Source organism: Dryobates pubescens, chromosome 16 (genome assembly GCF_014839835.1).
Source record: "Dryobates pubescens isolate bDryPub1 chromosome 16, bDryPub1.pri, whole genome shotgun sequence".
In the NCBI taxonomy this organism is placed as follows: Eukaryota; Metazoa; Chordata; class Aves; order Piciformes; family Picidae; genus Dryobates; species Dryobates pubescens.
In genome coordinates, this window is record NC_071627.1 from 5074204 (window position 1) to 5101880 (window position 27677).

At 56.5% G+C, this 27677-nt stretch overlaps 1 protein-coding gene across 9 annotated transcripts in view; it reads left to right on the forward strand.

Moving 5' to 3' along the window:
• Positions 1-27677, forward strand: part of LOC104299838 (protocadherin gamma-C5-like) — a 202516-nt gene that overhangs the window by 149817 nt on the left and 25022 nt on the right. For 3 of the 9 annotated variants that reach the window (XM_054168260.1, XM_054168262.1, XM_054168259.1), the window contains exon 2: positions 21870-21928. In XM_054168260.1, the coding sequence (XP_054024235.1) occupies positions 21870-21928 (59 nt within the window). Of the gene's footprint in view, positions 1-4053; positions 6536-7387; positions 7504-9674; positions 12986-13163; positions 15882-16252; positions 19057-21869; positions 21929-27677 lie in introns of those variants that run through there. The other 6 variants (XM_054168258.1, XM_054168264.1, XM_054168263.1 and 3 more) reach the window with 6 other exon arrangements.

Genomic DNA, 27677 nt, shown 5'->3' on the forward strand with positions numbered 1-27677 from the left:
CCTCCTCCCTACAGAGGCATGTTCCTATGGTGTTATTTATTTGATTGTTTGTTTATTTATTATCCTAACCCTGGCAGTCTCTGCCTTCTAGGTGACTTTTACTGTGATTTGGGTGGAGAGTTGAGTAACAGAGTCATATCTGTTTAGCATGTGCCCCTTTGTCTCCTTACCATACTGAGGGGTGTCAAATACCATCTTCAATTTGCAGTTAAGTAGGCAAAGATGCTCGGGCACTACGGTCTTCAAAATCTGCCTTGAAGCTGCTTCTTTTTATTGTTTTAGCCTTGCTTCACTAGTTTTAGCAGGAACAGGACTGTTTTATCTTCACAAGACTCCTTATTTCAGCCACCTGGCAGCCCAGCTCTGTTGATCTCCATTCCCAGAGGAATGGTTGTCAGCATCTCAGTCCTTCTCTTCATGTCCACTAAACCTGCATTCCTGTCCCATGGTAAGCTCTTATCCCACAGTCAGTACTGCTGTCTGTTCCGCTTGAGGTGTGACTTTCACTAAGCTGGAGTGGTGGGGTGGACATGGGATGGAACGAGGGCAGAAGCATGGTGAGGTCCAAAGCTTGGTGTGCCATCTGTTTTATTTATTATCTCTGTCAGAGCGAGAGCTTCCCTGTGATAACAATGGGTGATCTGTCCTGGCCTGTGTATACAGTGAGGGCAATAGCTCCTTAGTTCTCTCTTTTCCCTTCTAGCTTGGTTCTTTTTGGACTCTGAACCTCTGAAAAGGAAGATGTTGCACACAGCCATGACTCAACATTTCCATTCCATCTGGGGAGTAGGTGCCCCTTTGTAGCTCCGAGCACAAAATTATCTGAGTCTATTGCTGCTGCTGGCTCCTCCAGAGCCCTGGCAGAGCCTGAGAAAATGCTGGACTGTGTGGTTTTGTCTGGGATTTGTCCTGAATCCTTCTCTGAAGGAGTTCCTGGTCCAGAGGGATGGAATATTTCCTTTTTGTGGTCACACATTTTCACTCCTTCCCCTCCAAATGAGGTTTTCAGGAGCTCTGATGTGTATCATTCAATACTGGGGTTTCCCATTGAAGTGGGGGATATGTGATTTCTCCAGATCAATGGAAATACAGGGGATGGGTATGTTCAGTCTTCCATCCATGCCTCTCCTGAGCTGTTTTCACTGTAGTATACTCTCTGCTGCTTTTCTGTCCTGCTGCTGCTGGGACTAAGTGGACAAGGGAGCTCTGAATGTGGGTCTGTGGGTCTGTGTGTGACGAGAAACTCCTCCCCCTCAGTTTAAGAAGGACATCGAGACACTTGCACGTGTCCAGAGAAGGGCAGCGAGGCTGGTGAGAGGCCTTGAGCACAAGCCCTATGAGGAGAGGCTGAGGGAGCTGGGATTGTTTAGCCTGGAGAAGAGGAGGCTGAGGGGAGACCTCATTGCCGTCTAAAACTACCTGAAGGGGGATTGTAGCCAGGAGGGAGTCAGTCTCTTCTCTCAGGCAACCAGCACCAGAACAAGAGGACACAGTCTCAAGCTGTACCAGGGGAGGTTTAGGCTCAAGGTGAGGAGAAAGTTCTTCACTGAGAGAGTCGTTCATCATTGGAATGTGCTGCCCAGGGAGGTGGTGGAGTCACCATCCCTGGAGGTGTTCAAGAGGGGATTGGACGTAGCCCTTGGTGCCACGGTTTAGTCATGAGGTCTGTGGTGACAGATTGGACTTGATGACCTTTGAGGTCTCTTCCAACCTTGGTGATACTGTGATACTCATGGTGAGAGTTTAGGAAAGACACAAAATGGGCAGTGGATAGGGAAAAGAATTTAAAATACAGAGCTTACTTCAGAGAAAAGAAGTGGCAGAAGATTGTTGTCTCCAAGAGAGCTGTGGACTTTTCTAAATTTATTTATATATATATATGTAAGAGAGAGAGGTAATTGGGAGTTGGGTGTATAAGGGCTTGAGAACAAAGGAATCTATTTTCAGCACTCCTGGTCTGCAGGAGCTCCAAACTAGACATATAATATGTGCTTGAGTGCAGCTGCGGTGCTCAAAACCTCTCATTTTCCTTCTCGGCTTTGGCATTGCCCCAGAATTCAAATCAATTCAAATCCAAGGTGACTAACCTTGGATTTTATCGGTGTGAAACGTTATGCTGTTATCACATTCTGTGGGCTGGTGATAAGGACGATAAGTAGCGCTGATAAGGTTTATCTTAGCAGTGATTATTCAGTAGGAAAGGAAATAGCTGAGCACGTAGAGGGGAAAGGCTTTGTTTGTGTGTTTGATATCGTTGACTCTTCACATAAGAGCAGGAACGCTGCGTGTCTAGGTAGCCCCCTTGTGCTCACGGCATGTAACAGGGCTGCGGGACGAGGTCACATAGCCACAGCCGAGGTCTTTCTTGCTCTAGCTGATGCCGTGTCCCCCACGTTGGTGCGGATCCTTTTCAGCCTTTCTACAACACGCTCAGCCACGAGAAGCAGCAGTGTAATGGATAACCAGAAACACTCCCGAGGGAGCTCTGCAGGGCATGGAGAACCTGCTTGTGCCTCTCCCTAAGAAATTATTTCTAGTCTATTTCCTTTCCCTCTTCTTTACGAGGCTCGGCTTCGGCTCTGGGAATCAGAGGCTTACAGAACCGTTTAGGTTGGAAAAGACTTTTGAAATCATTGAGTCTATTAACCCAGCACTGCTAGGTCACCACTGAACCATGTCACTAAGCCGCACCTGGGCACTGCGTTTCTCGGCCACAGCCGCGTTCTGACAGCGCTCCTGGCACTGCCTGATCAAGATCCTTTGGCCCCTTCCCATCACACCGTGGCAGCTGCGGGGGTGACGGACAAGCGCCGCCGAAATTGGGGTCATTTTATCCGTGTGGGCGCTCGAAGCGTCGGGAAAACCCGAAGAACCACGAATTGTTGTTAGCAACAAGCCCAAACACAGGCGGTTAGTCCGGGAAGTGGCTGGTTCTCTCCCGGGCGCTGCTAGTGCCGTGATCTACGCGGTGCCGGGGTCCGCAGGGCTGCACGGGAACGGGAATCGCTCCCTCTCCTGGTTGAACCGGCTCGGTGCAGACCGTGATTTCCTTGCGCCCGATGGAACCCGGTACCGGGGAGTCAAACTGGTAGTAAACCGAGATTTCTGCCAATTTGGAAGGGGTGTAAAGTTGTCTGCTGGGGCAGTGGTGGCGGTGGGGAGCAGGAGGGGCGATGCTTCTGGGAACCCTGTAGTAGGAGCTGCGGCCGGAGGAGTTGCTACTAACTCGGCAGCACCAAATCCACGTTGTTTCCCCGGCATTGTTGCTTTGGTGGCACACAGTCACGCCGATGCGACGTTGCGGGGTGTCAGAAGGGGCTGAGGGGGAGGACCGGTATTGCGAAGGTCCCTAGGGACACCTAAAGTTGTCTGGTTTTGCCAGGGATGGCTCACCCCGGCTCCCTGAGTGCCACTGCTTACCTCTCCTTCCCTTATTGCCCTGTCTGCCTCTTTCCAGCAATTTTACCCCGGGCTGTACCCTCCGCCCCCTCCATTTCCCCATATCGCCCCTTTCGGCGTCATTCTCTCCACCAATTCTTAGCTCTTCCAGCCTTCCCTTCCAGTTGATCTCGGTGCCCGATCTTCGCTGTCTCTCCCATCTCGGTTGTCCGTATTTAGTTGGGTTTCTCGCAGGGTTTTGCCCTCCCTTCAGGGGGAACAGGTTTGAGCCCCGCTGCCGTGGGGCTGGGGGACGCCGCTCTCCCTCCCGGCGGGGCTCTCCGGGCAGCTGGCCCCGCGGAAGGACTCCGGTAACCCTGCGGAAGCTCTGTGCAGTTATTGGCCGCAACTCTGTGTGCCGCTGTCGGCCAATGATGGAGCGGGGGGGATCTGGCTGCCCGGCCCCGTTCGGAGCCGGGATGAGGCGCAGAAGGTCTCAGAGAGAGCCCGAGAGGGAGGGAGGAAGAGAGAGAGGGAGGGGGGAGGGAGTGAGTGAGTCACGGCGGAGCCTGCACAGCAATGCCTGCCCGTCTCCCCGCCGGACGCCGCTTCCCGGGGCGAGCTGGACAGCGGCATGAGGGGGCGAGCTGAGGGTTTGTAGCCAGCGCTGGGGCCAGGGGAGGGGGGGGGGGGCACGAAGCGGAGAGAGCGACCGTCCTGTGCGATGACCGGCGTCGCTGTGAGGAGAGGCGGGGTGACGACGGGGCAGGTACTGAGCCTCTTGCTTTTGTTCGGCCTTTCCAACTGGGTTTCCGCCGCTATTCGCTATGCGATCCCCGAGGAGGCGCGGAGAGGCTCGGCGGTGGGGAACGTGGTAGCAGACCTGGCATTGGACCTCGGGAAGCTGCCGGGCCGCCGGTTGCGGGTGGTGTCCGGAGGCAACAAGAAGCACTTCGAGGTGGATCTGACAAGCGGGGCGCTGCTGGTGAACGACCGGATAGACCGGGAGGAGCTTTGCGGTGCGCTCTCTCCCTGCATCCTCAGCTTTGAGATCTTGATGGAAAATCCGCTGGAGCTGTACAGTGGCACCGTAGAGGTTCAAGACATCAATGACAACGACCCGGTTTTTCCCAGCAGCCAGGCGAAGCTGGAAATCAGCGAGTCTGTGGCGGCCGGAGCGCGCTTCCCACTAGAGAGCGCGCAAGATCCCGATGTGGGAGTTAACTCTTTGCAGACCTACCAGCTCAGCGCTAACCCACACTTTGCGCTGGACGTGCAGACAAGGGTGGATGGCAGCAAGTATGCAGAGTTGGTGCTAGAGAAAGAGCTGGACAGGGAGGAGCAACGGGAGCTGCACCTGGTCTTGACCGCGCTGGATGGAGGCAGCCCGCCACGGTCAGCCCACGTGCAGATCCACATCGACGTTGTGGATGCCAACGATAACGCCCCAGTCTTCAACCAGTCCACCTACAAGGCAAATGTAAGGGAGAATACACCCAGTGGGACTCTGGTGGCCAAGATCAGCGCATACGACCTGGACGATGGTCCCAGCGGAGAAGTTGTCTATTCCTTCAGCAGCCACACGCCTGCCAAGGTCCGGGAGCTGTTTGCTCTGGACTCGGCCACGGGGGAGTTGAGGGTCAAGGGACAGCTGGACTATGAGGAAACAAAGATGTACGAGATATACTTACAGGCTAAAGACAAGGGCACTGTTCCTGGTGTGGCCCACTGCAAAGTCCTGGTGGAAGTTGTGGATGTGAACGACAACAGCCCGGAGGTGACGGTGACTTCCGTGTACAGTCCTGTGCCTGAGGATGCAGCCCCAGGGACGGTGGTGGCTCTGCTGAGTGTAACAGACTTGGACTCCCATGACAACGGCCTGGTGAACTGCTTCATTCCCCTTGGGATCCCATTCCTGCTCAGCTCTTCCCTCAAAAATTACTACACATTGAAAACGAAAGCAGCTCTGGACCGGGAAACGGCATCCGAGTACAACATCACTATCACAGCCAAGGACTCGGGCTCACCACCCTTGTCTGCGGTAAAAGAGATCCTGGTGCAGGTGTCAGACGTCAATGACAACGCTCCCAAGTTTTCCCAGGACTCCTATGATGTGTATGTGCTGGAGAACAACGTGCCTGGCATCCCCATCCTGAACGTCAGCGCCACAGACCCGGACCTCGGGCGCAACGCCCATCTCTCCTACACTCTCTTTCAGAGTGACCCCACTGTAGGCCACCTCTTCTCCATCAACCGGGAGAACGGCACCCTCTACCTGCTCACCTCCCTGGACCACGAGGACCAGGTGGAGTTCAGCATGACGGTGCAGGTCCAGGATGGTGGCTCTCCACCTCTGGCTACTAACGTCTCAGTCAGTGTGTTTGTCACTGACGTCAATGACAATCCCCCAACTGTGCTGCACCCTCAGCCCAACGCCACCGACTCCTACACCAACGTGGTGCCACCAGGCACTCCTGCTGGCTACATGGTCACCAAGGTGGTGGCGGTGGATGCAGATGCAGGGTACAATGCCTGGATCTCCTATACCCTGTTGCAGGCCACTGACCCCAGCCTCTTCTCCGTTGGCCTGCACAGTGGGGAGATCTTCACAGCCCGCCAGCTCCGGGAGGATGATGCTCCCCAGCACACCTTAGTCATCCTGCTGAAAGACCATGGGGAGCCCGTGCTGTCTGCCAGTGCCACTGTCTCTATCTCTGTGGCTGAGATGGTCAAGGAGGTGCTCACTGACCTCACTGATGTAGCACCTGCCAACGATCCCAAGAGGCATGTGACTTTCTATCTCATTCTGGCTGTGATTTTGGTGTCAGCAGCTTTCTTCATCACCATGTTGTCAGTGGGCATCTTCAAGTGCTACAAGTGGAGGCGGTCGAAGGAGCTGTACAGCAGCTCCAGGAGCACCATGTACAGGACCCCAGGGCCCTTCCACCACATTGATGCTGTGCGGGGTGGCTACACCCCCCCCAACTTCTACCACCAGGTCTATCTCACCACGGACTCTCGCCAGAGCGATCTCCTGTGTAAAAAGCCCTTCACTTCCAGCCCCTTGGGCAGTCGCCAGAGCACCATGAGGAATGGTGAGCCAGGGCTGTACCACCAGATCGTGGGCACTGCCAGCCGTCTCCCTGCGCCTGCTGAGGTAATGTAGCTCCTTCCATGGCATGTCCAAGCGCCGGGCAGAGCCATGGTTCACCTGTGCTGTATGCATATGGTAGCAGATGGGGGCTGGGTGGATCCTGTTGTGCTTCTGAAGAGTGAGTGGTTAACTGTGGCTGACCAGGTTGTCTTCAGAGTCAAATGAGCCATCCTGAGTGTCCATGACACTTGCATCCTGGTGAGCAGGATCACATGAGTCAGTTCTCTCAGGTTCATGAGCCTTCGTCTTTCCGGTGCAGTTTTGGGTCCACCTTGCATGAGTAAGCAGGGGAAGCTGATGTCAGCTTGCAACCACTTGTAAATCCTTGGCAGAAAGGTTACTGCTAATGGTGATTTCCTTCCCTTTGCAAAAAGGCAGCCAAGAGGAGCACTTGTAGGGGAGGGGAATGTAGCCTCATAGCGTCATGTCCTGGTGTGGGCTGGGGAGGTAATGGTGAAAATGGGGCTGGGAGCCACCAGATACTAGCGAGGGACCAAGGTGTCACTTTCCATGTGCAGCATGCAAAGCTGAAAGATGATGCTGGTTCCTCCTCTGGACAAACTGTGGCCACAGAACAGTCCTTCCTGTGTCTCACTTCATATTTGCTTCCTGATGATTCCGGTTTTGTTTCCATGGAATTCTTGTCATGATGTTCTCTCCAGGGTGTGTGTGTGGGGGGAGGTGGGATTGCAGATTACCCCAGCTGCTCGCAGGGCTCCGTTGAGCTGCACTGTGGCTCTGAGCAGGATGGTGAGTCCTCCACCCAGGTGTTGTTTTAAGAGCTCTATTCCAAGCCTTGCCTGGTTTGTAACTGTGCTGTCTCCAGATGATGTCTGATGTCCTGACAGTGCAAACTGCAATCGTGAAGGCGTCTGCGCATGGCAGGCAGCTCCTGTGCTTCTTCCCCGGCTGGGAATGATGCAGCTCAATTTGAGAGCTTGCAATTTATAGGAATGCTTCGATCCTCAGAGGTGAGGCTGGGTGGTGGATCCAGTGGAAGATGGGGGTGGGGGTTGGCATCTGATGGGCTTCCAAGGTGGTTGGTGCCAGTAGCATATCAATTCCTAGCAGGACGTGGGTAGGTTCCTCAGAGCAGGAGGAAGTGAGCTGCAGAGGAAGCTGTTCCCGGGTGTGGGGCTGCTTGTGCTGCCTGCTTGCTGTGGCCAAATCACAGGCAGAGGCAGAAACCTCCCAGAATTATTTTATGCATTCCCCCACCCCTCCCCCTTCGCTCTCTCAGTCTGCTCAGACTCAGCACTTCTGAGCTGTGGCAGGTGGAGACAGCTGCAGGATCAAATGTTCCTCTGCATTGTGTGGGCTGAGCTACAGCTAGGGAGAAGGATATCACCTCTACCAAAGGGTCCTGGCAAGATGCCACCCCGGGGTGGGGGCAGTAAATGGTTTGAGACTGGGGATGGAAGAAGGTGAAAATAGGCAGGCAGCAAGCCTAAGCCCTACCTGTGTCTCCTCCCTTCTCCCCAGTGCTGGAAAGGCACTGGCAGTGAGAGAGCAGCTCAGCTGGCACCGGGCCCTGGATTTTCAGTCTTTGAGGTGACAGAAGATCCAGCCCAATGCTATGGACTGTGTCAATCCTGCAAAGGTTTTACACCTCTTAGGTCTGCAGTGCAACGGCCAGACCCCCAAAACCAATGCAGTGGGGATGGTGCTGGTCCCATCTGTGACAGGTGTCGTGTCCTGCCCTGAGGGATCCAACCCTGCAGCATCTCCAGTGATCCCTCAGCTCACTGGGTTGTCTGGGTCAGGGCCTTTCCACAGGGTGAGCTTTGGCCCTCTGGAACTGGGACATTTCCGTCCTAGACACCTTTCCTGCCTCCCCACCCTGGGCTTTTGCAGACATAAATAACAGCAGGATCCACTGTGTGAAACCTGTCCCTTGCTCTGGTGCTGTTGTGACCAAACCACCCCGGGACACTGAACAGAATCCTACGTGGGCTTCACAGGAAGCTTCTGCTGAGGCACTGCAGCAGCACCAAACCTGTTCCCAGGGGTGCAGCACCCCATGCTGCCAGTGGTCATGTCTGACACAGCTGTGCTATGTGAGGCCCTGCCTGGGATGAGGGCAGGGCACATCCCAGAGTCAAGGTTACTGTGACAGCTCTCTCCTGGTGGCACCGTCGGGGAATTAGTAGGTCCAAGCAAGTACTGGTCTCTGGATGTTGGGAAATGCACTTGCCCAGAGATTTGCTACGTTGGTCCTTTAAGAATATTTCCTACCTTCCCCTGGAGCAGTAGGTAGGACCTAGGCAGAGTTCTGCACCAATCGCGAGCTTCCTTGCTCCGTCTTTGCCTGACTGGCAGCAGGGTGGTCCCTCCCCGTCGCTCTTGGAATGGACAGCGAGAGGCTGCAGAGGGGAGTGAAGCCCCTTCATGGCCACACCTTCATTGTCTCTGTCCACGGATGGTGTTCCTGTCACCATCCACAGTGCCGGGCGTGGGTTCACCCATTCTCTCTCACCTGTTCCCCCAGGTTCCCTTGGTGCCCAGGTGGTGGGAATGGACAGGGTCCCAGATAGGAGCTGGCTCCCTTGCCTGTCACACTGCTGTGGATCCCACCCCCCGCAAGGGTCTGCATGCACCAAAGGGAGGTCAGGGTGGTTTTGATTGTGCTGAGGACAGGATTCCAGGGCTCAATTGCACAAGGCTTCTGCAGGGCTGTGAACCAAGCTAACACCCTGCAGCTTCCCACCATCCTCTAGGACAGGGAGAGGAGGAAATTCCAGCTCCTCTCCCTGCTGGGGAGGCTGAGATCCCTGGTGTTGCCCTCTGGGAGATTGCTCATCTGCAAAGCTGTATCTGCCACAGAACTTCTGTACTTGTGTCTGCTAGGTGGGAGGCTCAGGCCTCCTTCCCAGTGTGATGTCCTGACCTGATGTTGTGATTAGGTGGTGGTCTGGTGGGCTTGCTATCCATCTCTGTGTGTATCTTGGATACTGTGAATCATAGAATTATAGAACAGTTTGTGTTGGAAAGGGCCTTAAAGAAGGTTGTCCCCTTCCTTGTCTCAGCATGGGGAGGGGGCATCCACCTAGGTGTGTGTGTGAAGCAATTCCAGCTTTCAATGGCTCACCCATCTCTGCCTCCCCACCTTCTGCCTCCAATAACCCATGGGGCCTGGCAGGGGTGGGGATCCTTGTCCTGGTGTGAGCTCTCCTGTCTGATGGTGGTACTAGTGGAATTGTGTTCCAGCTCTGAGTGGCTTGCTCATCCCTGCCTTCCTGTCTTCTGCCTCTGACACCCATGGGGCCTGCCAGGGATGGGCATCCCGGTCCTAATGTGAGCTCTTCTGTGTGACAGTGGTACTGCTGGTTGTGATGCCTCACTTAAAAGAGGCAACCCTAGGGTCTGGGCAGCAGCTACAGCATTAGCTGGGGGAGAGAAAAAGAGTGGGAGAAGAGCCCCTGGCACCTCAGGGCTCTAACAAGCACCTTTTCATCAGGCATGAAAAGTCCTTTGGCCGGCGTTCATGACAGCTGCCCTTTGTCTGTGGGTGCAATGTGAAGCCACCATTGTGGAAGGGGGAGAGCACAGGGAAGGCTTGTACCTAAGCTTCCAGGCTGCCAGGACGTGCAGTTTCCCTGTGAACGGGAAGCGAGCTTTCGGAGCAAGTGCCTCAGGCGGGCGGAGGGGAGGCTGGGGGTGGCAGCCCTGCTTGATACCAGTTCAGGCCCCCCACTTCCTGCACGTCCGGGGACCGACTGCTGGCAGGGAGAGGACGCAGCTCTCGGCCAATTGGGAGCTGATCTGAAGCGGGGGGGAGAAATCTGCTTCTCTCCCCCCACCCCCCCCTTTCCACCTCCGCGCTGGGGCTGTGATTCAGTTCCCCTCCCCCAGCCCACCCCCTCTGCTCGGAGCTGACAGCCGGAGCTGCTGCCTGCCGGAGCCCCGGAGCTGTTTTCCAAGCCGTGGAAGAGAGACCCAGGGATTTTTTTTCATCAGCTTCCTAGCGCCTGCTGCGTCCCGGGCCGGACACACATGGACATGGAGAGCGTCAGCCTCCAGCGACCTGCTTGGAAATGGCAAGTACTGAGTTTGTTTGCGCTCTTCGGCTGGGGCTGGGTCTCCGGGCAGATCCGTTACTCAGTGCTTGAGGAGTCGGAGGTGGGAACTGTGGTGGGGAACGTGGCCCAAGACCTAGGCTTGAAGGTGGAGGAGCTGCCGGGTCGCAGGTTGCGCCTGGGCTCGGAGGAGAGCCGGCGTCACTTTGCCGTGCGCCTAGACAGCGGAGCGCTGGTGGTCAGCCAGCAGCTGGACCGGGAGCGGCTGTGCGGAGCGGCTGCCAGCTGCGTGCTGTCAGTGCAGGTGGTGGCAGAAAACCCCCTGCAGCTATTCCGTCTAGAAGTGGAGATCTTGGACTTGAATGACAACTCTCCGAGCTTCCCCACCACTCACCGCAGCTTGCGCGTCGCCGAGTCTGCCACGGTGGGGGCACGTTTCCCCCTGGAGAGCGCGCAGGACCCCGATGTGGGCACCAATGCCGTGGGCTCTTACCGGCTGAGCCCCAACTCTCACTTCTCCCTGGACGTCAGGCAGCAGCAGGATGGCAAACTCTTCCCGGAGCTGGTGCTGGAGCGTGCCCTGGACCGGGAAGAGCAGCCAGAACTGCAGCTGGTGTTGACGGCCGTGGATGGGGGGAGCCCAGCCCGCTCGGGCACGGCGCAGATAACGGTCCTGGTCCTGGATGTCAACGACAATGCACCCACCTTTGACCGTGCCACCTACAAGGTGCAAGTCCCTGAAAACACTCCTGTGGGGGCCCTGCTCCTCCGGCTCAACGCCTCTGACCCTGACGAGGGCCCCAACGGAGAGGCGCAGTACTCCTTTGGGCTGCACACCTCCGACTCGGTCCGGAGGCTCTTCACCCTCGATCCCCGCAGCGGTGAGGTCCGGGTGAGGGGAGCCCTGGATTTTGAGGAATCACCCTTCTATGAGATCTATGTGCGAGCCCATGATGGAGGGGTCCCGGAGATGGAGGGCCACTGTGTGCTGCGGGTGGAAGTGGTGGACACCAATGACAACCCACCAGAGGTGCTGCTCACCTCCCTGCTGAACCCAGTGCCAGAAGACACCCCGCCAGAGACTGTCGTGGGGCTCTTCAACATACGAGACCGAGACTCGGGGGCCAATGGGGTTGTGAGCCTGGAGATCTCCCCCAACGTGCCTTTTGCCATCAGGTCTCTTCAGAACCATTTCTCCCTGATTACTAGGGAGAGCCTGGACCGAGAGTCTACCTCACAGTATGTAGTGGCACTGATTGCTCAGGATGGTGGGGCTCCTGCCCTCACCTCAACACTTACGCTGCTCCTGAATATATCTGATGTGAACGACAACCCCCCACACTTCTCGCAGCCCTCCTACGATGCCTTCCTGCCAGAGAACAACCCGCCGGGCTCCCTGCTGTGCACTGTCTCTGCCTCGGACCCTGACGACGGGGTTAATTCCCGGCTTGTTTACTCCATAGAGAGCGGGCAAGTGCAGGGCGCCCCCACCTCTTCCTTTGTTCACATCAACCCTGACAATGGCAACCTCTATGCTCAGCGTACCTTCGACTTTGAGCTGCTGCAGGTTCTACCAGTCTCTGTGTCTGTGCGGGACTCGGGGTCGCCCCCCCTCCATGCCAACGTTACCGTCTACATCTTTGTGCTGGACCAGAACGACCACTCTCCCACCATCCTGTACCCTGCCAGTGACAGCGATGGCCCAGCACCCCAAAGGGTTCCACTCTCTGCCCCACCAGGCTACCTGGTCACCAAGGTGACAGCAGTGGATGCGGATGCTGGGCACAATGCTTGGCTTTCATACCACCTGCTGCCTCAGTCCACCAACCCCTCCTTGTTCCACATGTCGCTGTACACCGGGGAGGTGCGGACGGCACGTGCCTTCCAGGACACAGACGTGGCAGTGCAGCAGCTCGTTGTCCAGGTGACAGACAATGGTGATCCCCCACTCTCCACCACTGTCACCATCACCGTGGCCCTGGAGGAGACAGCCCCGGAGGAGAGCTATAAACCTCGGGATTTTCTGGCTGCTGCCAAGGAGAAACCAGATCTGACCCTCTACCTGATCATCGCGCTGGCGGTGGTTAGCACCATGGCTCTGGCCACTGTCACCCTCCTGGCCGCCCGGTGCCTCCGTCACAGAGGCCGTGCCGCCCCTTCGCCCTACTGCTGCTGCTGGCTCAGCGAGTCGCCTTCCCGGGACTTCTTCAAGCACTCCAGCCCCAAGCTCCAGATCAACTCCGACGGCACCCTCAAGTACATGGAGGTCACCCTACGACCCACCGACTCCCAGTCCCAGTGCTACAGCACCTGCTTCTCCCAAGGCTCCGACCGGAGCGATTTCACCTTCCTCCGGCCTTGCCCGCCCTCTGCCACCCTACCGAGGGAAACCGGGGCTTTCTTTTCCGCTACCGGTACGCTGCGGGACTCCGGCCAGGTGAGAGCCACGGGGCAGGGGGAAGGCGGTGCCGGTACAGGGCTCGCCGGGCGGCCAGACCGCTCATGTCCCGGCTCTCTCTCCGCCCTCCCTCCCCCCCCCACCCCGCCCCCGCCAATGTCCCCCGTGGCCGCTGTTGCTACCCTGCCACGGGGGGTCCTGGGGGGTGCGGGGGGCGCGGAGCCGCCGCCGCTGTCGGGAAAGCTCCGCGCAGGTTCGCGCCGCGCGGCAACAGTCCGCGGGTTGCGATTGGCGCCGGTGTTGCTGTCCTGGGAAAGGAGCTCGGCGATTGGAGGAGCGGCTAAGGGCTGAGAGCCAATAGCGAAGCGTCTTGCGCGGAGCCCCGGCGTCCTCCCGTCGCCCCCTCCCCACCGAACCGCGTCCGCCCCAAACAATGAATGGGAGCGGCGAGCGCTGAGCGCGGCCCCCGGAGCGCGGAGGGCATCGCTCCCCGGCCGCCCAGCCGGCAAGGATGCCCAGGGCAGGGCAGGCGGGCAGGGCCCTGGGGCTGCCCCGTGTCGTCTCCTTCTGTTTGTTCTTGCATAGCTCCTCGGCGCAGATCCGGTACAGCATCCCGGAGGAGCTTACCCGGGGAGCCTTCGTGGGCAATATCGCGAAGGACCTGGGCACCGATGTGGCGAAACTGGCGGCAGCTAACCTGCAGGTACTGTCTGATTCGGATTCCCAGTACTTCTCGGTCAACGTGAACACCGGCATTATAATGGTCAGCGAGCGAATAGACCGGGAGCAGCTCTGTGGGCAGAACCCTCGCTGCTTCCTCCACCTGAAACTTGCCATCGAGAACCCTGTGGAGTTTTACCGCATCGAGGTGGAGATCCTGGACATCAATGACAACCCCCCGGAGTTCCCCAGTGAAGAGGTGTCCTTGCGCATCTATGAGCTGGCCTCCTTGGGTGCCCGCTTCCCCATCCAGCCTGCCCAAGACCCCGACGTGGGCACCAACACCTTGCAGACTTATCACCTGAGTGCCAATGAGAACTTCAACCTCAACGTGAAGGCACGCACCGATGGGGGAAAGTTCCCTGAGCTGGTGCTGGAGAGGGCCCTGGACCGAGAATTCAGAGCTTTCCACTACCTGGTCCTGACTGCTGAAGACGGAGGCTCTCCCCCCAAGTCCAGCAAGATCCGCATCACTATTCAGGTCCTGGATGCCAATGACAACCACCCTGTCTTTGACAAACCATCGTATGGAGCCCGCTTGGTGGAGAACTCACCCCTGGGCACCCTCGTGGTGAAGTTAAATGCCACGGACGTGGATGAAGGGCCCAACGGAGACATCCGCTACTCCCTCAGCAGCCACAACTCAGCTGCCTTGCGCCAGATCTTTGCCATCGATGAGCAAACGGGGGAGATTCGTGTCCAGGGCAACCTGGACTTCGAGGAGGCAACAGTGTACGAGATCGAAGTGGAGGCCAAAGACATGGGGTCGCCCACGATGGAGGAGCACTGCAGCGTGGTGGTGGAAATCACTGACGTCAATGACAACGCACCTGAGGTCATCCTTACCTCCTTCTCCAGCTCCTTGAGTGAGGATGCACCACCAGGCACGGTGGTGGCCGTGATACACGTCAGAGACAGGGACTCTGGCGAGCAGGGCAAGGTCCAGTGCCACGTGTCCCCAGACCTTCCCTTCCAACTGCGTAAGGACTACGAGCACCAGTACTCACTGCTAACCAGCACCCGATTGGACCGGGAGCGTGTCGCCTACTACAACGTCACCGTCTCTGCCTCAGACCTGGGCAGTCCCCCGCTTTCCCGCCACACCATCCTGCCAATCACCCTGGCGGACGTCAATGACAACGCGCCCCAGTTTGAGCAGGCGTCCTATGAAGTGCTGGTGGCAGAAAACAACCCGGTGGGCAGCGTGCTGGTTACAGTCTCTGCTGCCGACCCTGACTCGGAGCAGAATTCCCGCCTCTCCTACTCCATCCTGCGAGCCGGCGGGACAGATCCGGGCCTGGATCCCACTCGCTACCTCTCCATACATCCCACGAGTGGGCAGGTCTCTGCCAAGCTTCCCTTTGACTATGAGCAAACCACCTATCTCCAGTTCCACGTGGAGGTCTCTGATGGTGGCTCCCCAGCCCTGAGGAACAGGACGCTGGTTCACATTTTCATAGTGGACCAGAACGACAATGCTCCGCAGGTGCATTTCCCCAGGGCCGGGGAGGACTCTGCTACCCAGCTCCGAATCTCCCCCTCCATCACCCCTCCCGCGCTCATCACCAAGGTGGTGGCCATAGATGCGGACTCGGGGCGCAACGCCTGGCTCTCCTACCACCTCGTGGAAGCCACAGAGCCAGGGCTTTTCAGCGTGGCCCTGCGCTCTGGGGAGATCCGGGTCATGAGGGCCCTGCAGGAAACTGATGCCTCTGCTCATGAACTGCTGGTGGTTGTCCGGGATGCCGGGGAGCCCCCACTCTCCACAGCTGTCACGCTCGTGGTGCTGGTGGAGGAGAGGGGCCCGGAGGCCTTGCAGGGCTCCGAGGCTCGGGCCACGGACGGTGGGGGCTTACCCACCATTACCTTGTACCTGATTGTGTCCCTGGTGCTCATCTCCACCATCTCCCTGGTGGGACTGGTGGTGCTGGGCGTGCGGTGCCTGCGGCGGGGCTCAGCACCTGCCAACCAGGGCTGTTGTGTGGAGAGTGTGAACACGCTTCAGCCCCCCCCCAGCCACATTTTCGGGCACTTGCACTATGAGCCTAAGCAAGGGGACACGGTGATGGGCGTCCAGGTGACAGCCACGGCACCCCCCGCCCCGCGGTATCGCTCCTGCTTCTCGCCCGTCTCGGACATCAGCGAGTTCATGTTCGTCAAACCCTCCGCGGCCCCCGCCGGTGCCCACCCGCCGGATCGCAGCCACTGCAGCGAGGTGAGCTCGGGACCGTGTGTGTCCTCCCCCCACACGCCTGACCGGTGGCCGCCGGGGCTCGGCACCGGAGCAGCTCGGGATGCGGCATCCCCCTAGCTGACTTTGGGGAGGTGGATCCCCGCCGGTTTCCCGTTTCTAGCAGCCGGACATGGCGGAACGGGGTGGGTGTGGGGGGTGTGTTCCCATTACCGGGAGTTCCCCGGGAACCCTCCTGGTGCAGCAGGGTGTGGTTGGGGGGGGAAGGGGGGGGGGAATAGTGGCGGCGTCGGGGCGGGGTGTGTCGGGGGGGAGCTACGCCGTGCGTATTTTGGGGAAGGCAGTGGAGATGGAAGAGGAGGAGGAGGAGGAGGAGGAGGAGGGAGAGAGAGAAAAAGGAGGAGGAGGAGTAGGAGGGGGCTGTGGAAAGACGTAAAACTGTCACTCGGTCCGTCCCCCCGGCTCGCCGACTTTGTGTGCCTTTGCCTGCCGAGAAGCATCTCAGCCGCCCGGGCTGCGACTGTCCTCCCCCCCAGCCCCCTCCATTCTTCCCTGCCCGGCTCCGGTGGCTCCGGCACGGCGGCTTCCTCCTTGCGCAACGCGTTCGGACCCCCCCGCGCCTCCCCGGGTCGCGGGGGTTCCGGCACGGCGGCGGCTGCCGGGGCCGGCAGCGGGGGCGGGGAGGCGGGGGAGGCTGTGTGGAACCGCCGCCGCCGCTCCGCTCCGCGCTGCTCCGCGCACACACAGCGGCGGGCACGGGATGCTCGGGGCACGGAGTTTGCCATGGCAGCTCCCGCTGCTGCTCACAGCCTTCTCCTGCCTGCTGGCTCCCAGCAGCGCTCAGCTCCGCTACTCCGTGCCCGAGGACCGAGAGCCGGGCTCTTCGGTGGGTGACCTGGCCAAGGACCTCGGGGTGGATGTGCGGAGTTTGACCACCCGCAACCTACGCCTGGTGAGCGAGAGTGGGCAGCGGCACTTCCAGGTGGACCTGGCAGCAGGTGTGCTGCTCCTCGACAGCAGGCTGGACCGGGAGGCACTGTGCGGGCAGAGCCCCACCTGCTCTTTGCACCTCCAGCTTGTGATGGAGAATCCCCTCCAGCTCCACCGTGTCGAGGTGGACGTCCTCGACGTGAACGACAACGCACCCCAGTTCCCCAAGCCAGAAGTGGTCTTGGAGATCACTGAGGTAGCCAACCCTGGGACTCGGCTACCTTTGGAGGTAGCAGAAGACCCAGATATGGGCTCTAACTCCATCTCCACCTACGAGCTCAGCCCCAGCAAGCATTTTGCCCTGAGTATCAATGTGAGGGGAGATGGAGTTAAAATGCCCGAGATCGTACTTGAAAAAGCGCTGGACAGGGAGAAAGTGGCTGTCCACCACCTGACGCTGACAGCCCTGGACGGGGGCAACCCGGTGAAATCTGGCACTGCCAGGGTTACCATCCATGTCCTGGATGCAAATGACAACCCTCCTGTCTGTGAGCCACCCGTATCCAAGGTCCACCTGGAGGAGAATGTGCCGGTGGGCACTTTGGTCACCAAGCTGAATGTTACCGACCTGGACGAAGGTCCCAACGGGGATGTGGAATATTCTTTCAAAATCAGCAATAACTCACCTGGGAAATTCACCAAGCTCTTCGCCTTAGATCCCCGGACAGGGGAGATCAGGACAAAAGCCCCTCTGGATTACGAGGAATCCAGTGCTTACGAGATCGCCGTTCGAGCCAGGGACAAGGGGTCCCCAGCCATGGAAGGACACTGCCACCTGCGAGTGGAACTGATCGACATCAACGATAACAGCCCCGAGATCGTGCTGACCTCTCTCTCCAGCCCGGTGCAGGAGGATGCTGCCCCGGGCACCGTGATCGCCCTCATCGGCGTGAAGGACAGCGACTCGGGGGCCAACGGGCAGGTGCGGCTGCAGGTAGGGAAGGAGCTCCCCTTCAAGCTGGTCTCGTCTTTTAAAGAGCACTTCTCACTGGTCACAGACGGCCCCCTTGACCGGGAGAAGGCCAGCGGCTACAATGTCACGGTGAGGGCTGTGGATTCGGGGTCCCCGCAGAGGGTGACCCAAAAAACCTTCTACCTGCCGATCGCTGACGTGAACGACAACGCGCCCAATTTCTCCAGCCCCTTCGACACCGCTTACGTGCAGGAGAACGCCCTGCCCGGCACTTCTGTTTTCTCGGTGTCGGCCTCGGATCCTGATGAGGGGAGCAACGCCAAGCTGTCTTACTCCATCCTGGACAACGGGGTTCAGGAGGTACCCATCTCAACCTACTTCCGGATCGACCAGGACAATGGCACCATCTACACCATGCGGGCTCTGGACTATGAGCAGGACAAGGTGTTCCAGGTGCCTGTGGGGGTGAAGGATGATGGCTCTCCTGCGCTCAGTAGCACTACTGTAGTCCACGTGTTTGTCCTGGATGAGAACGACAATGCCCCCACCATCGTCTACCCCACCGTCCCTAAGGGCTCTGCCTTCCACCAGACCATCCCAGCCTTGGCAGAACCTGGCTATCTGGTCACCAAAGTCGTAGCTGTTGATGCCGACAGTGGCCACAACGCCTGGCTGTCTTATCAGCTGCAGGAGAGCACTGATGCTTTGCCTTTCCAAGTGGAACGGCGCTCTGGGGAGATCAGGGTGGCCCAGGCTCTCAGGGAGACGGAAGATCCCCACAGGCTGGTGGTCGAAGTGAGGGACAATGGGGTACCGTCCCTCTCGGCCTCGGTGGTCATAGTCATTTCTCCCGAGGAAAACAGCGTGCAGGACTTTGCCAAGTCCTTGGACCTCCCCAAATCTTCTCCCAAGGACACCAACCTAACGCTTTACCTCATCATCTCCTTGGTGTCCATCTCCCTGGTGTCCTGCGTGATGTTTGCTTTGCTGGCCGCCCGGTGTCTCAGAGCCGGTGCTGCCGGCTGGACCTTTGTGGGTTGCTGCCGAGGTGGTAGCCGTAAGCCTGCTTCCCATTTCCACGGGCAGATGAAGCCAGATGGCTTCATCAAGTACCTGGACGTGGGAGGAGCGGGCCTGACCTCCCAGGCACACAACTACACCTCTTGTTTCTCACCCATGTCTGACCAGAGCGATTTCCTCTTTGTCAAACCTTTCAGCCACTCTAGCACCGCCGAGACTGTGGCTGCCTATGAGCAGCAGGTGACCAGCAGCACCCTAGCGAGTCCCTGTGATGGGGTAAGAGATGGGGGAACAGATGGGTGCTTCTCCTTGTCCTGTCTGCGAAGTGCAGTGGTCCATGGTAGCCAGGCCAGCTGGCTGTTCTCTCTCTGTCCTTCCCCTCTGTGAAGGTGGCTTCGGGCAAGGTGTGTCACTGTCACCTCCTGGCAGGTGGCAGCTGAAAACTTTGGCTTGGTGGATGTGGGGGGAAGGGCGTGGGCACAGCTCTTCAGAAAACGAAAGGCTGTGTGTTTGTAGAAGTGGAGGATTCCGCCCCCCCCCCCCCTTGGCCCTGTTTGTGCTCTTTTGTGTTAAAAGTGGTTCTCACCAGGGTCAGGAGCATGGGGTTTGGGTGTTTAACTTCCTGCTTCGGTTTTAACCCCTTTATTGTGGTGTTCGAACAGCCGCGGGGACGAGGAGGTTCTCTGAAAGCACTTTGCTGGTGTTCCTTTGTCTCCCTCTCGGAGAAACTGCTCATTTCCTACCTCCCAGATGTGCTCAATTACTGCTCGTTCCCCAACAAGGGATCATCTTCCAGCGTGGCCGTTTTGAGTGAGGGGCTGAATTCCCTGCTCCGTACCCACATCTCACTTAAGGTCCTGGTGACCTTAGGTGCCCTTGGGCTTGCAGAGACGCAGGCAGGGGCGTGCTTTGGAAACTTCACCCCCTGGTATTTGTCTGTCTGAACGTGCCTGTAGGTGTCTGTATTTTAGCTGTCATTTCTGTAACTCGTGGGCTATAAAAAGTGAAGTGATTTCGGGTCCTGAACACCTGCCCTTAAATTGGGAAGCGGTAATTACCACAGGAATTGAAACTCCAGCTTGGGAAGGGTTCATCCAGCTCAGCATTGTGTGTGTGTGTGTGTGTGTTTGTCAGTGTGTGCCTGAAATCCACAGGGCGAGCATCTTACCAGCTTCATCTGCATGCAGCTCGGGTACCAGTGGGGCCTCTGTGTTAGGGGAGTAATTTATTCTAATATATTCCTTCCTGAGAATCATCAAAGCAGTGGAGAAATTAGTGAAGTCTCATCTGCTAAATAAAAAAATCTAGGTCAGCTGGAAGCTGTCTTTGCTCTTCCTCAGTAATTGCATCTGCAAGCAGAACAATCCTGTTCCACGACTGCTGTTCCACTGCACGCGCCTTGAACTGCTCAGTCCTCAGGTAGCTGGGAGAAATGTTTGCAGAATGCCAGAATGCCAGCTTGGGAGGGACCCCAAGGACCATCTCCTCCAACTTTTCTAGGTGATGGTGTAGTGTAAACGAGCTGGCTCAGCACCCCTGTCAAGCTGAGCCTTCAGGCTCTCCCAGTGCAAGGGAATCCACTGGGTTCCCTTGGGAGATGATTCCAATGTCCAGCTGTTCTCAAGGGGAAAGGTTTTCTTCTAGAGTCCAGTTGGAATCTCCTCAGGAGATCACCCTTTGTCTTTTCCATGGGACTCCTTGGAAAAAGGGAGTCTCCCTTGTTCTGGTAGCTACCCTTTATGTACTGCTCTGTGGTAGAGTTGTCCTGTCAGAGAATCATAGAGTCGTAGAATGGTTTGGGTTGGAAGGGACCTCCAAAGGTCATCCAGTCTGACCTCCCTGCAGTCAGCAGGGACATCTTCAACTAGAGCAGGCTGCCCAGGGCCCTGTCAAGGCTCATCTTCAATATCTCCAGGGATGGGGCCCCAACCACCTCCCTGGGCAACCTGTTCCAGTGTTCCACAAGTAAAGAACTTGTTCCTAACAATCAATCTAAATCCGCTCTTCTCTGGTTTGAAGCCATTGCTCCTTGCCTTTGCTGACAGTCTCCCTCCATCCTGCCTGTAGCCCCCTTCAGGTGCTGGAAGGCTGCTATTAGGTCTCCCTGGAGCCTCCTTTTCTCCCTCAGCCTATCCTTGTAGCAGAGGTGCTCCGAGGTTGTGTGTTGTGGAGTTAATGAAGATGATGATGTTGGGGAAGTGTCTTCCAGACAGAAAGCAGCTCTGCTCTTCAGTGCTCCTGACAAAGGCATGATTGAAGCAGGAATCAGCAGCCCTGCTCTCTGCCCTTCCTTGTTTACAGGCTCTCCATTGTCTGGTGGCACAACAAGGCTGGTCAGAAAGTGATCCGGGGGCCTTGCTAATGAACTCACAAAGCAGGCTGCTGTCTCCAGAGCTGTCTGTGCCTCCTAAACAAATCACACTTCGCTCTATTGCTGGAGGAAGTTTGCTCTTCCCCTCTGAGGGCAGAAAAAGAAGGATTGCAATGCTCTGAGGCCGCAGCAGCTGGGAAAAGTCATTCAGATAGAAGCCTGTGAAACCAAGATCTCAGGCAGGCCTTTATAAGGACAGAAGGAGGACAGATTAGGAAGGTCTGTTATCATTTTACCTTCTGGCATTAAAAGCATCTTTCTCAGTAGCAATTAACTCTGCCACCACACCCTCCCCTCCCCCCCTCCCTCCCCCTCCCTCCCCCTCCCCCCCTTTCCTTTCCTCCAAGCTCATTATTTTGGTACCATTGCTCCTGCTGAATTGCTGCCCTTATCAGTTTATTTCATGCTTCATTTCTTTCACAGCCTGGGTTCCTGAGCTGCTTTGGAAGATTATTCACTGAATGGGTTTTGTCATGCCTTTTTTTTTTAGTATTCAAGCTGGTTCAGAAATGCTTAAGAAAAGAGGGGTGTGGGGGGTGGGAGGGAGACAGTGGGAATCTTCTTCTTCATTTTTTTTTGTTCTAATTGATTTGCCTTCCATGGAAAGAAGCTGCTGATATCACCAGGCTGAAATAATCCAGGATCAGTTCTCTTTCATGTTTTTTTTTTCCAAAGGCAAGGATGGAGGTATTAAAACTCTTCCATTTTCCCCCTGCAGCAAGCTCAGCCTAACCCAGACTGGCGCTTCTCTCAGACCCAGAGACCTGGAACCAGTGGGTAAGTGCCTCTGTCTCTCTCTGTGTGTGTCTGGGGAAGGTTTCTTTGCATGTTAGTGCTGGAAAGTCCTCATCTGGCAGCTGTGAGGCGCAGGGGTTCTCTGCCATTGGTAGAACTGTCCAGCCAAAGAGGCAGAAATAAGGCTTCTTCTGCCTCAGCTCTGTTTGGTGGTGGTGTGAGGACTTTTGTTTGCTGTGGTCTGTCTGAGGTTTGGTGTCTGAAGCTCAAGGAGGACAGTCAGGAATCTGGGGGAGCTCCAGGTGAAGTTGTGAGGTGGTGAAAGGGCTGGGAAACACTTGGCAGAGAAAAGCTGCTGCTCTAGAGTAGATTTTTGAGCTTTTAGATTCAGAGTCCTACATTTTGGCTCCTCCACTTGCATGGATGCCACTGGAAATCACCGTGTGAGTCTCTTTACCAGCCATGGAGCCTCCAGCTCTGCTCTGCTAAGGTGTGTTGCCTGCTCTGGCTTGAGTGCCAAGCTGCTGTGTAAGCCTCTGTGGCAGCCAGAGGTTGAGAGGATGAACCCCAGGTCTCCAAAGGCCCCTCTGGAGAAATATGTCCCAGCCAGACCTAACTCAGCAGGAGAAGGTCCCTCAGGAAGTGTGTGCCTTCTCCTGTGGGCTGGCCTGGCTGAGTCAGGGTTGGGACCCTTGGATCCAGCTCCATTTGTTGGGAAGCTTGGAACCTTTCTTGCAGTCCTGGGGAGGTGCCATCACCAACACGAGGTGGCTCAGTGGCCCATCTGGGTGAGAAGTCTGGAGCTGGGCAGCTGGGCAGAGGGAGGCTGAGCACAAAGAAATTAAACTTCAGTGGTCAAGAGACTCACAGGAAGGATGTTTCCTAAGGGCTGGTCTTGCTGGTGAGACCATGGCTGAGGTTTTGCAGGTTTGGGTGTGATGTCCAAAAGATCAGCAGCAGGGCAGAGAGCAGCCTCCCAAGTGAGTCTTGACTGGGAGCTGCTCTCTTGCTGCTGGCCTAGGTTTGCTTTTCTTGGGTCAAGGTGAGAAAGCACTGAAGAGAATGTCTAGCAGGTGTCTTTACCTCTCCCACTTTCCCTCCTGGTTCATAAGCATCAGGGTCAGGGCTCCTGGTTCATAAGCAGAGGCAGGGATCCTCTTCAGAGGGTGAACTTCCTTGAGTACCACCAGGGAAAGAAAGGATTTAAACTGGGAGCCCACCTTGCTGTGGGAATACCCCAACAAGAGGTGGTTGTGTGTGAGGAGACTGTGTCCAGGGTAATCTTTTGGGGCTGGAAGGCTGCTCTAAGGTCTCCCTGGAGCCTTCTCTTCTCCAGGCTGAACAGCCCCAACTCTCAGTCTGTCCCCTCAGGGGAGGTTCTCCAGCCCTCTGATCATGTTTGTGGCCTCCTCTGGACCTGCTCCAGCAATACCAGGTCCTTCTTGTGCTGGGGGCAGCAGAACTGGGTGCAGTGCTGCAGGTGAGGTCTGAGCAGAGCAGAGGGTAAGAGGGGCTTTTGGTGGTGAAGCTTGCAGTTAAACATCTGGTTGTGTCTGAGACTTGTCTGGCTGGATCATTTAACTTAACAAAACATTAAAAGGCTGCTGCAGCCAGCGTGTTGCAGCCACTCAGCTTTGTTACTAGGCTCTTCTAGCTGACAGAGCTAAAATGGAGTGAGGGTTTGATGGAAGCATCCCCACCAGCCCTGGCCTTTAAAACAAGGCTGCTGCTGGAATGCTTGCCTCAGAGGTCTGGTGAATTGCCCATCCCTGAGAATGTTTTAATCAAGGAAGAGCTTTCTAACTATTTCTGCTCTAGTTGAAATGCCAATTAAGAAAGCCCTGTTAATGCAGAAGTGCACCAGAGCTGCTGTAGTAGTTCTATTAGGAGAAGTGAGTAAATGAGCCTCATCCCAGCAGCCTCTGTTGCTCCCTCTCCTAGCATCACAGAATCACAGATTTTGGGTTGGAAAAGACCTTGAAGATCCTCGAGTCCAACGGTCAACCTAACCCCCCCCCCATGCTCACTAAACCATGCACTGAAGTTTCTTGAACACCTCCAGGGAGGGGAGTCCACCACCTCCCTGGGCAGCCTGTGCCAATCCCTGACCACTCTTGCAGCAAAGAAATTGTTCTCCATGCCCAACCTAAGCCTCCCCTGGCACAATTTCAGGCCATTTTATCTCCTTCTGTCACCTGAGACTAGGCAGTAGAGACCAAGTCCCACCTCACTTCAGCCTCCTTTCAGAGAGCTGTAGAGAGCAGTAAGGTCTCCCCTGAGCACTGAAGCTCTTCAAAGCACAGAGCTGATGCACTCTGGAGCCACCTAACTCAGTGGCAGGGACCTTCTCTTAGGTCATGGCACAGTGCCCCTCACCCCAGCATCTGCCTGAAGCTCTTTACCATCTCCATCCCCTTCCCAGTGCCTAAGTGGGAGAAACAGCATGTGGGAAGGGAGAGGGCTGGGGGGGAAAGGCAGCTTCACACTGTTCATGGGGAGCTGGACTGGCACAGGGTGGTTGTGCACAAGCTGTTAGCCCTGGTGATCTGTGACCTGAGTGCCCACAGTCATCCCTTAAGCAACCACCAGAAGCTGAGTTTGGTGCCAGCTGTGGCAGGGGCTGCCCAGGCTGCCCCAGGGTTTGGAGAAGAGCGTTGCCTGAGCACACACTGGTACTGAACCCACAGAATCCCAGACTGGTAGGGGTTGGAAGGGACCTCTGGAGATCGTCTAGTCCAACCTCCCCAGATACAGAAGGGTTCACCCAGAGCAAGGCTGCCCAGGTGGGTTTGGAATCTCTCCAGAGAAGAGGAAGAGGAAAATAACTCAGTGGAGAGGAAAATAACTCAGTAGAGCTGAATTCCTGCTGTTTATTCCCCACCTGCCTGAGTGCAGGTTCCACATTTACAATGAAACAGCTGTTGCTGTTTGGTTTTTTTCCCCTCCCCTGTTCCTTTTATCCTATTTTTAAGTTAAGTGCAGGGAGATGTTTGTGTTCTAACCCTGTGTTACAGGGCTAAAGGATGGAAATAGAAAGTCAGTGCCCAGCCCTGACATCCCTCTGCTGACCAAAGAGGCTAATTCTGCTGAGCAGTCTGCTCCCCACTGTGCTCTTCCCAACGTTTTGGGAATCTGGTTTTGGTCTGGTGTGGCAATTCCCCGGGCACTGGTTGGTAGTGCAGGTATCACAGGGAGAGGTGGTGTAAGGGCAGCTGCTGGAGCCATGCCCGCTGGTCCTCCCTTGATTTCAGCTCGTGTTCAACTGTGTCTCCTGCTGACAAGACAGCACTGCGAGCTCTGCAAACGGCAGGGCTCTGCCTGGGGAACAAAGGCCACCACTTAGCTCAGAAAAGAAAGGGTTGTGCTCATAACTGCGTTTCTCTGACCCAAATTAAGTGGCAATAAAGAGAAAGCAGCTTAGGCTAATGGTCTGAATGGACCCCCAGAGGGAGTCCGGCACTGACCCAAAGGCAGAAATCAGGCTTCATCCTCTGCTGTGATCCCTCCTTTGCTGCTTTTCATGGGGGCTGGAGAGTCATAGAATCGTGGTTTGGCTTGGAAGGGACTTTAAAGATCATCTGGTTCTGATTCCCCTGCCATGGGCAGGGACACCTCCCACCAGCCCAGGTTGCTGAAGTTGTCATCTAGCCTGGCCTTGAACACCTCCAGGGAGGAGGCAGCCACAGCCTCCCTGGGCAACCTGTGCCAGTGTCTCCCCACTCTCACTCTAAAGAATTTCTTCCTTAATATCCCTAAATGTCTTCCTAATCTCCAGTCTCAATCTCCCCTCTTGCAGCCTCAATCCATTCCCCCTTGTCCTGTCACTCCCAGCCCCTGTGCAAAGGAACAATCCTGTCCTTTCTCAGCCCACCAAACCCAATCACAGTATCACACGGTACATTAGAGGTTGGAAGGGACCTCCAGAGATCATCCAGTCCACCCCCCCTGCCAAAACAGGATCACCCTGGGTAGTCCACATAGGAATGCATGCAGGTGGCTTTTGAATGTCTCCAGAGAGGGAGACTCCACACCCCCCCATGGCAGCTCTGTCACCCTCACAGGGAAAAATATTTCCCTCCTGTTTCCGTGGCACTTCCTCTGCCTCAGCTTCCACCACTGCCCCTTGAGCTGGCCTTGGGCATCCCCCAGCAGAGCCTGGCTCCAGCCTCTAGGCACTCACCCTGCACATCTTTATCAATGTGAATAAGGTCACCTCTCAGGCTCCTCCTCTCCAAGCTACAGAGCCCTCAGTTCCCTCAGCCTCTCCTCGTAAGGGAGATGTTCCACTCCCCTAATCATATTTGTGGCTCTGCATTGGGGGTGGTTATTGCTCAGCCGGTATGTCCAAGCTCCTGGAGCCAGGGTGAGCTCAGTAAGACAGGGACCAACCTCCCTCCTATGGCAGGGAGGTTGGAGTAGGTGATCTGTAAGGTCCCTTGCAGCCTGAGCCGTTCTGTGATTCTTTCTGGCTGTGCTCAGCTGCTGAGGGACAACAAAGAGAATTTTGCTCTTTGTTCAGGGTGCACACGGCTCAGGAAGCTGGAGCTGAGACAACAACATCCTCTGCAAGCCTGGTGGGGAGTCAGGGCTGAACACAGCAAGTCTCAATGAAATCCTGTTTGGGAGAAAGAAGGAGGGAGAGAGGAATTCCATTTCTTGAGCTTTGTGTTTTGATAGCTTTAAAGAACCAACACTGAAAACAAGGCAGCGGCGCCGGAAACGAATCCAGAGAGACACAGAGCAGCAGCTGCTGCTGCCAGACAGATCAGAGCATGATGCTGGGAAGAAGTTCTTCCCCATGAGGGTGGTGAGACACTGGAACAGGTTGCCCAGGGAGGTGGTAGAAGCTGGAGCACTGTGTCCAGTTCTGGCGCCTCTATTACAGGAAGGATCTGGAGGGGCTGGAAGGTGTCCAGAGAAGGGCCAGGAGGATGAGCAGAGGGCTGGAGCTGCTCTGCTCTGGAGACAGCCTGAGAGAGTTGGGGTTGTGCAGGCTGGAGAAGAGAAAGCTCTGAGGAGGCAAGGGAGGTGGTGGCAGCCTCATGCCTGGAGGTTTTTGCAGCCAGGCTGGCTGTGGCTGTGAGCAACCTGCTGTAGTGTGAGGTGTCCCTGCCCATGGCAGGGGGGTTGGAACTGGATGGTCCTCAAGGTCCTTTCCAACCCTGACAATTCTATGAGCTGGAGATCAACAGCCAGAAATGGTCCCAAGGGACCCCCAGTCTGGCAGCTCTGCAGCACATCCTGGTGGGATCATCACTGGGGGGTGGTATATGGAGGGAGAACACAGGGATGGGTGCTGAAGAGAAGCAGAGAACAAAGCCAAGGGAGCCTTCACACTGCTCTCTTTGTGGCAGGGGAGGTTTAGGTTGGAGATTAGGAAAAATTTCTTTCCTGAGAGGGTTCTCAGGCACTGGAAAAGGCTGCCCAGGGGTTGGACTCTTCTCCCTAGTCTCAGGTGATAGAATGAGAGGAAATACCCTGGAATTGTGCCAGGGGAGGGTTAGGTTGGGCATGAGGAACAATTTCTTTGCTGCCAGAGTGGTCAGGGACTGTCCCAGGCTGCCCAGGGAGGTGGTGGAGTCCCCATGCCTGGAGGTGTTCAAGTCCCCATGCCTGGAGGTGTGGCCATGGCACTTGGGGCCATGGTTTGGTGGCCATGGTTGAGTTGCTGGTTGGACTGGGTGATCTCAGAGGCTTTTTCCAACCCAAACAATTCTATGGTTCTATGATGGGGAAGCTGGGCATAGACTTCTTAGCAGGGCCTGTTGTGTCAGGCAGATTATCATAGAAT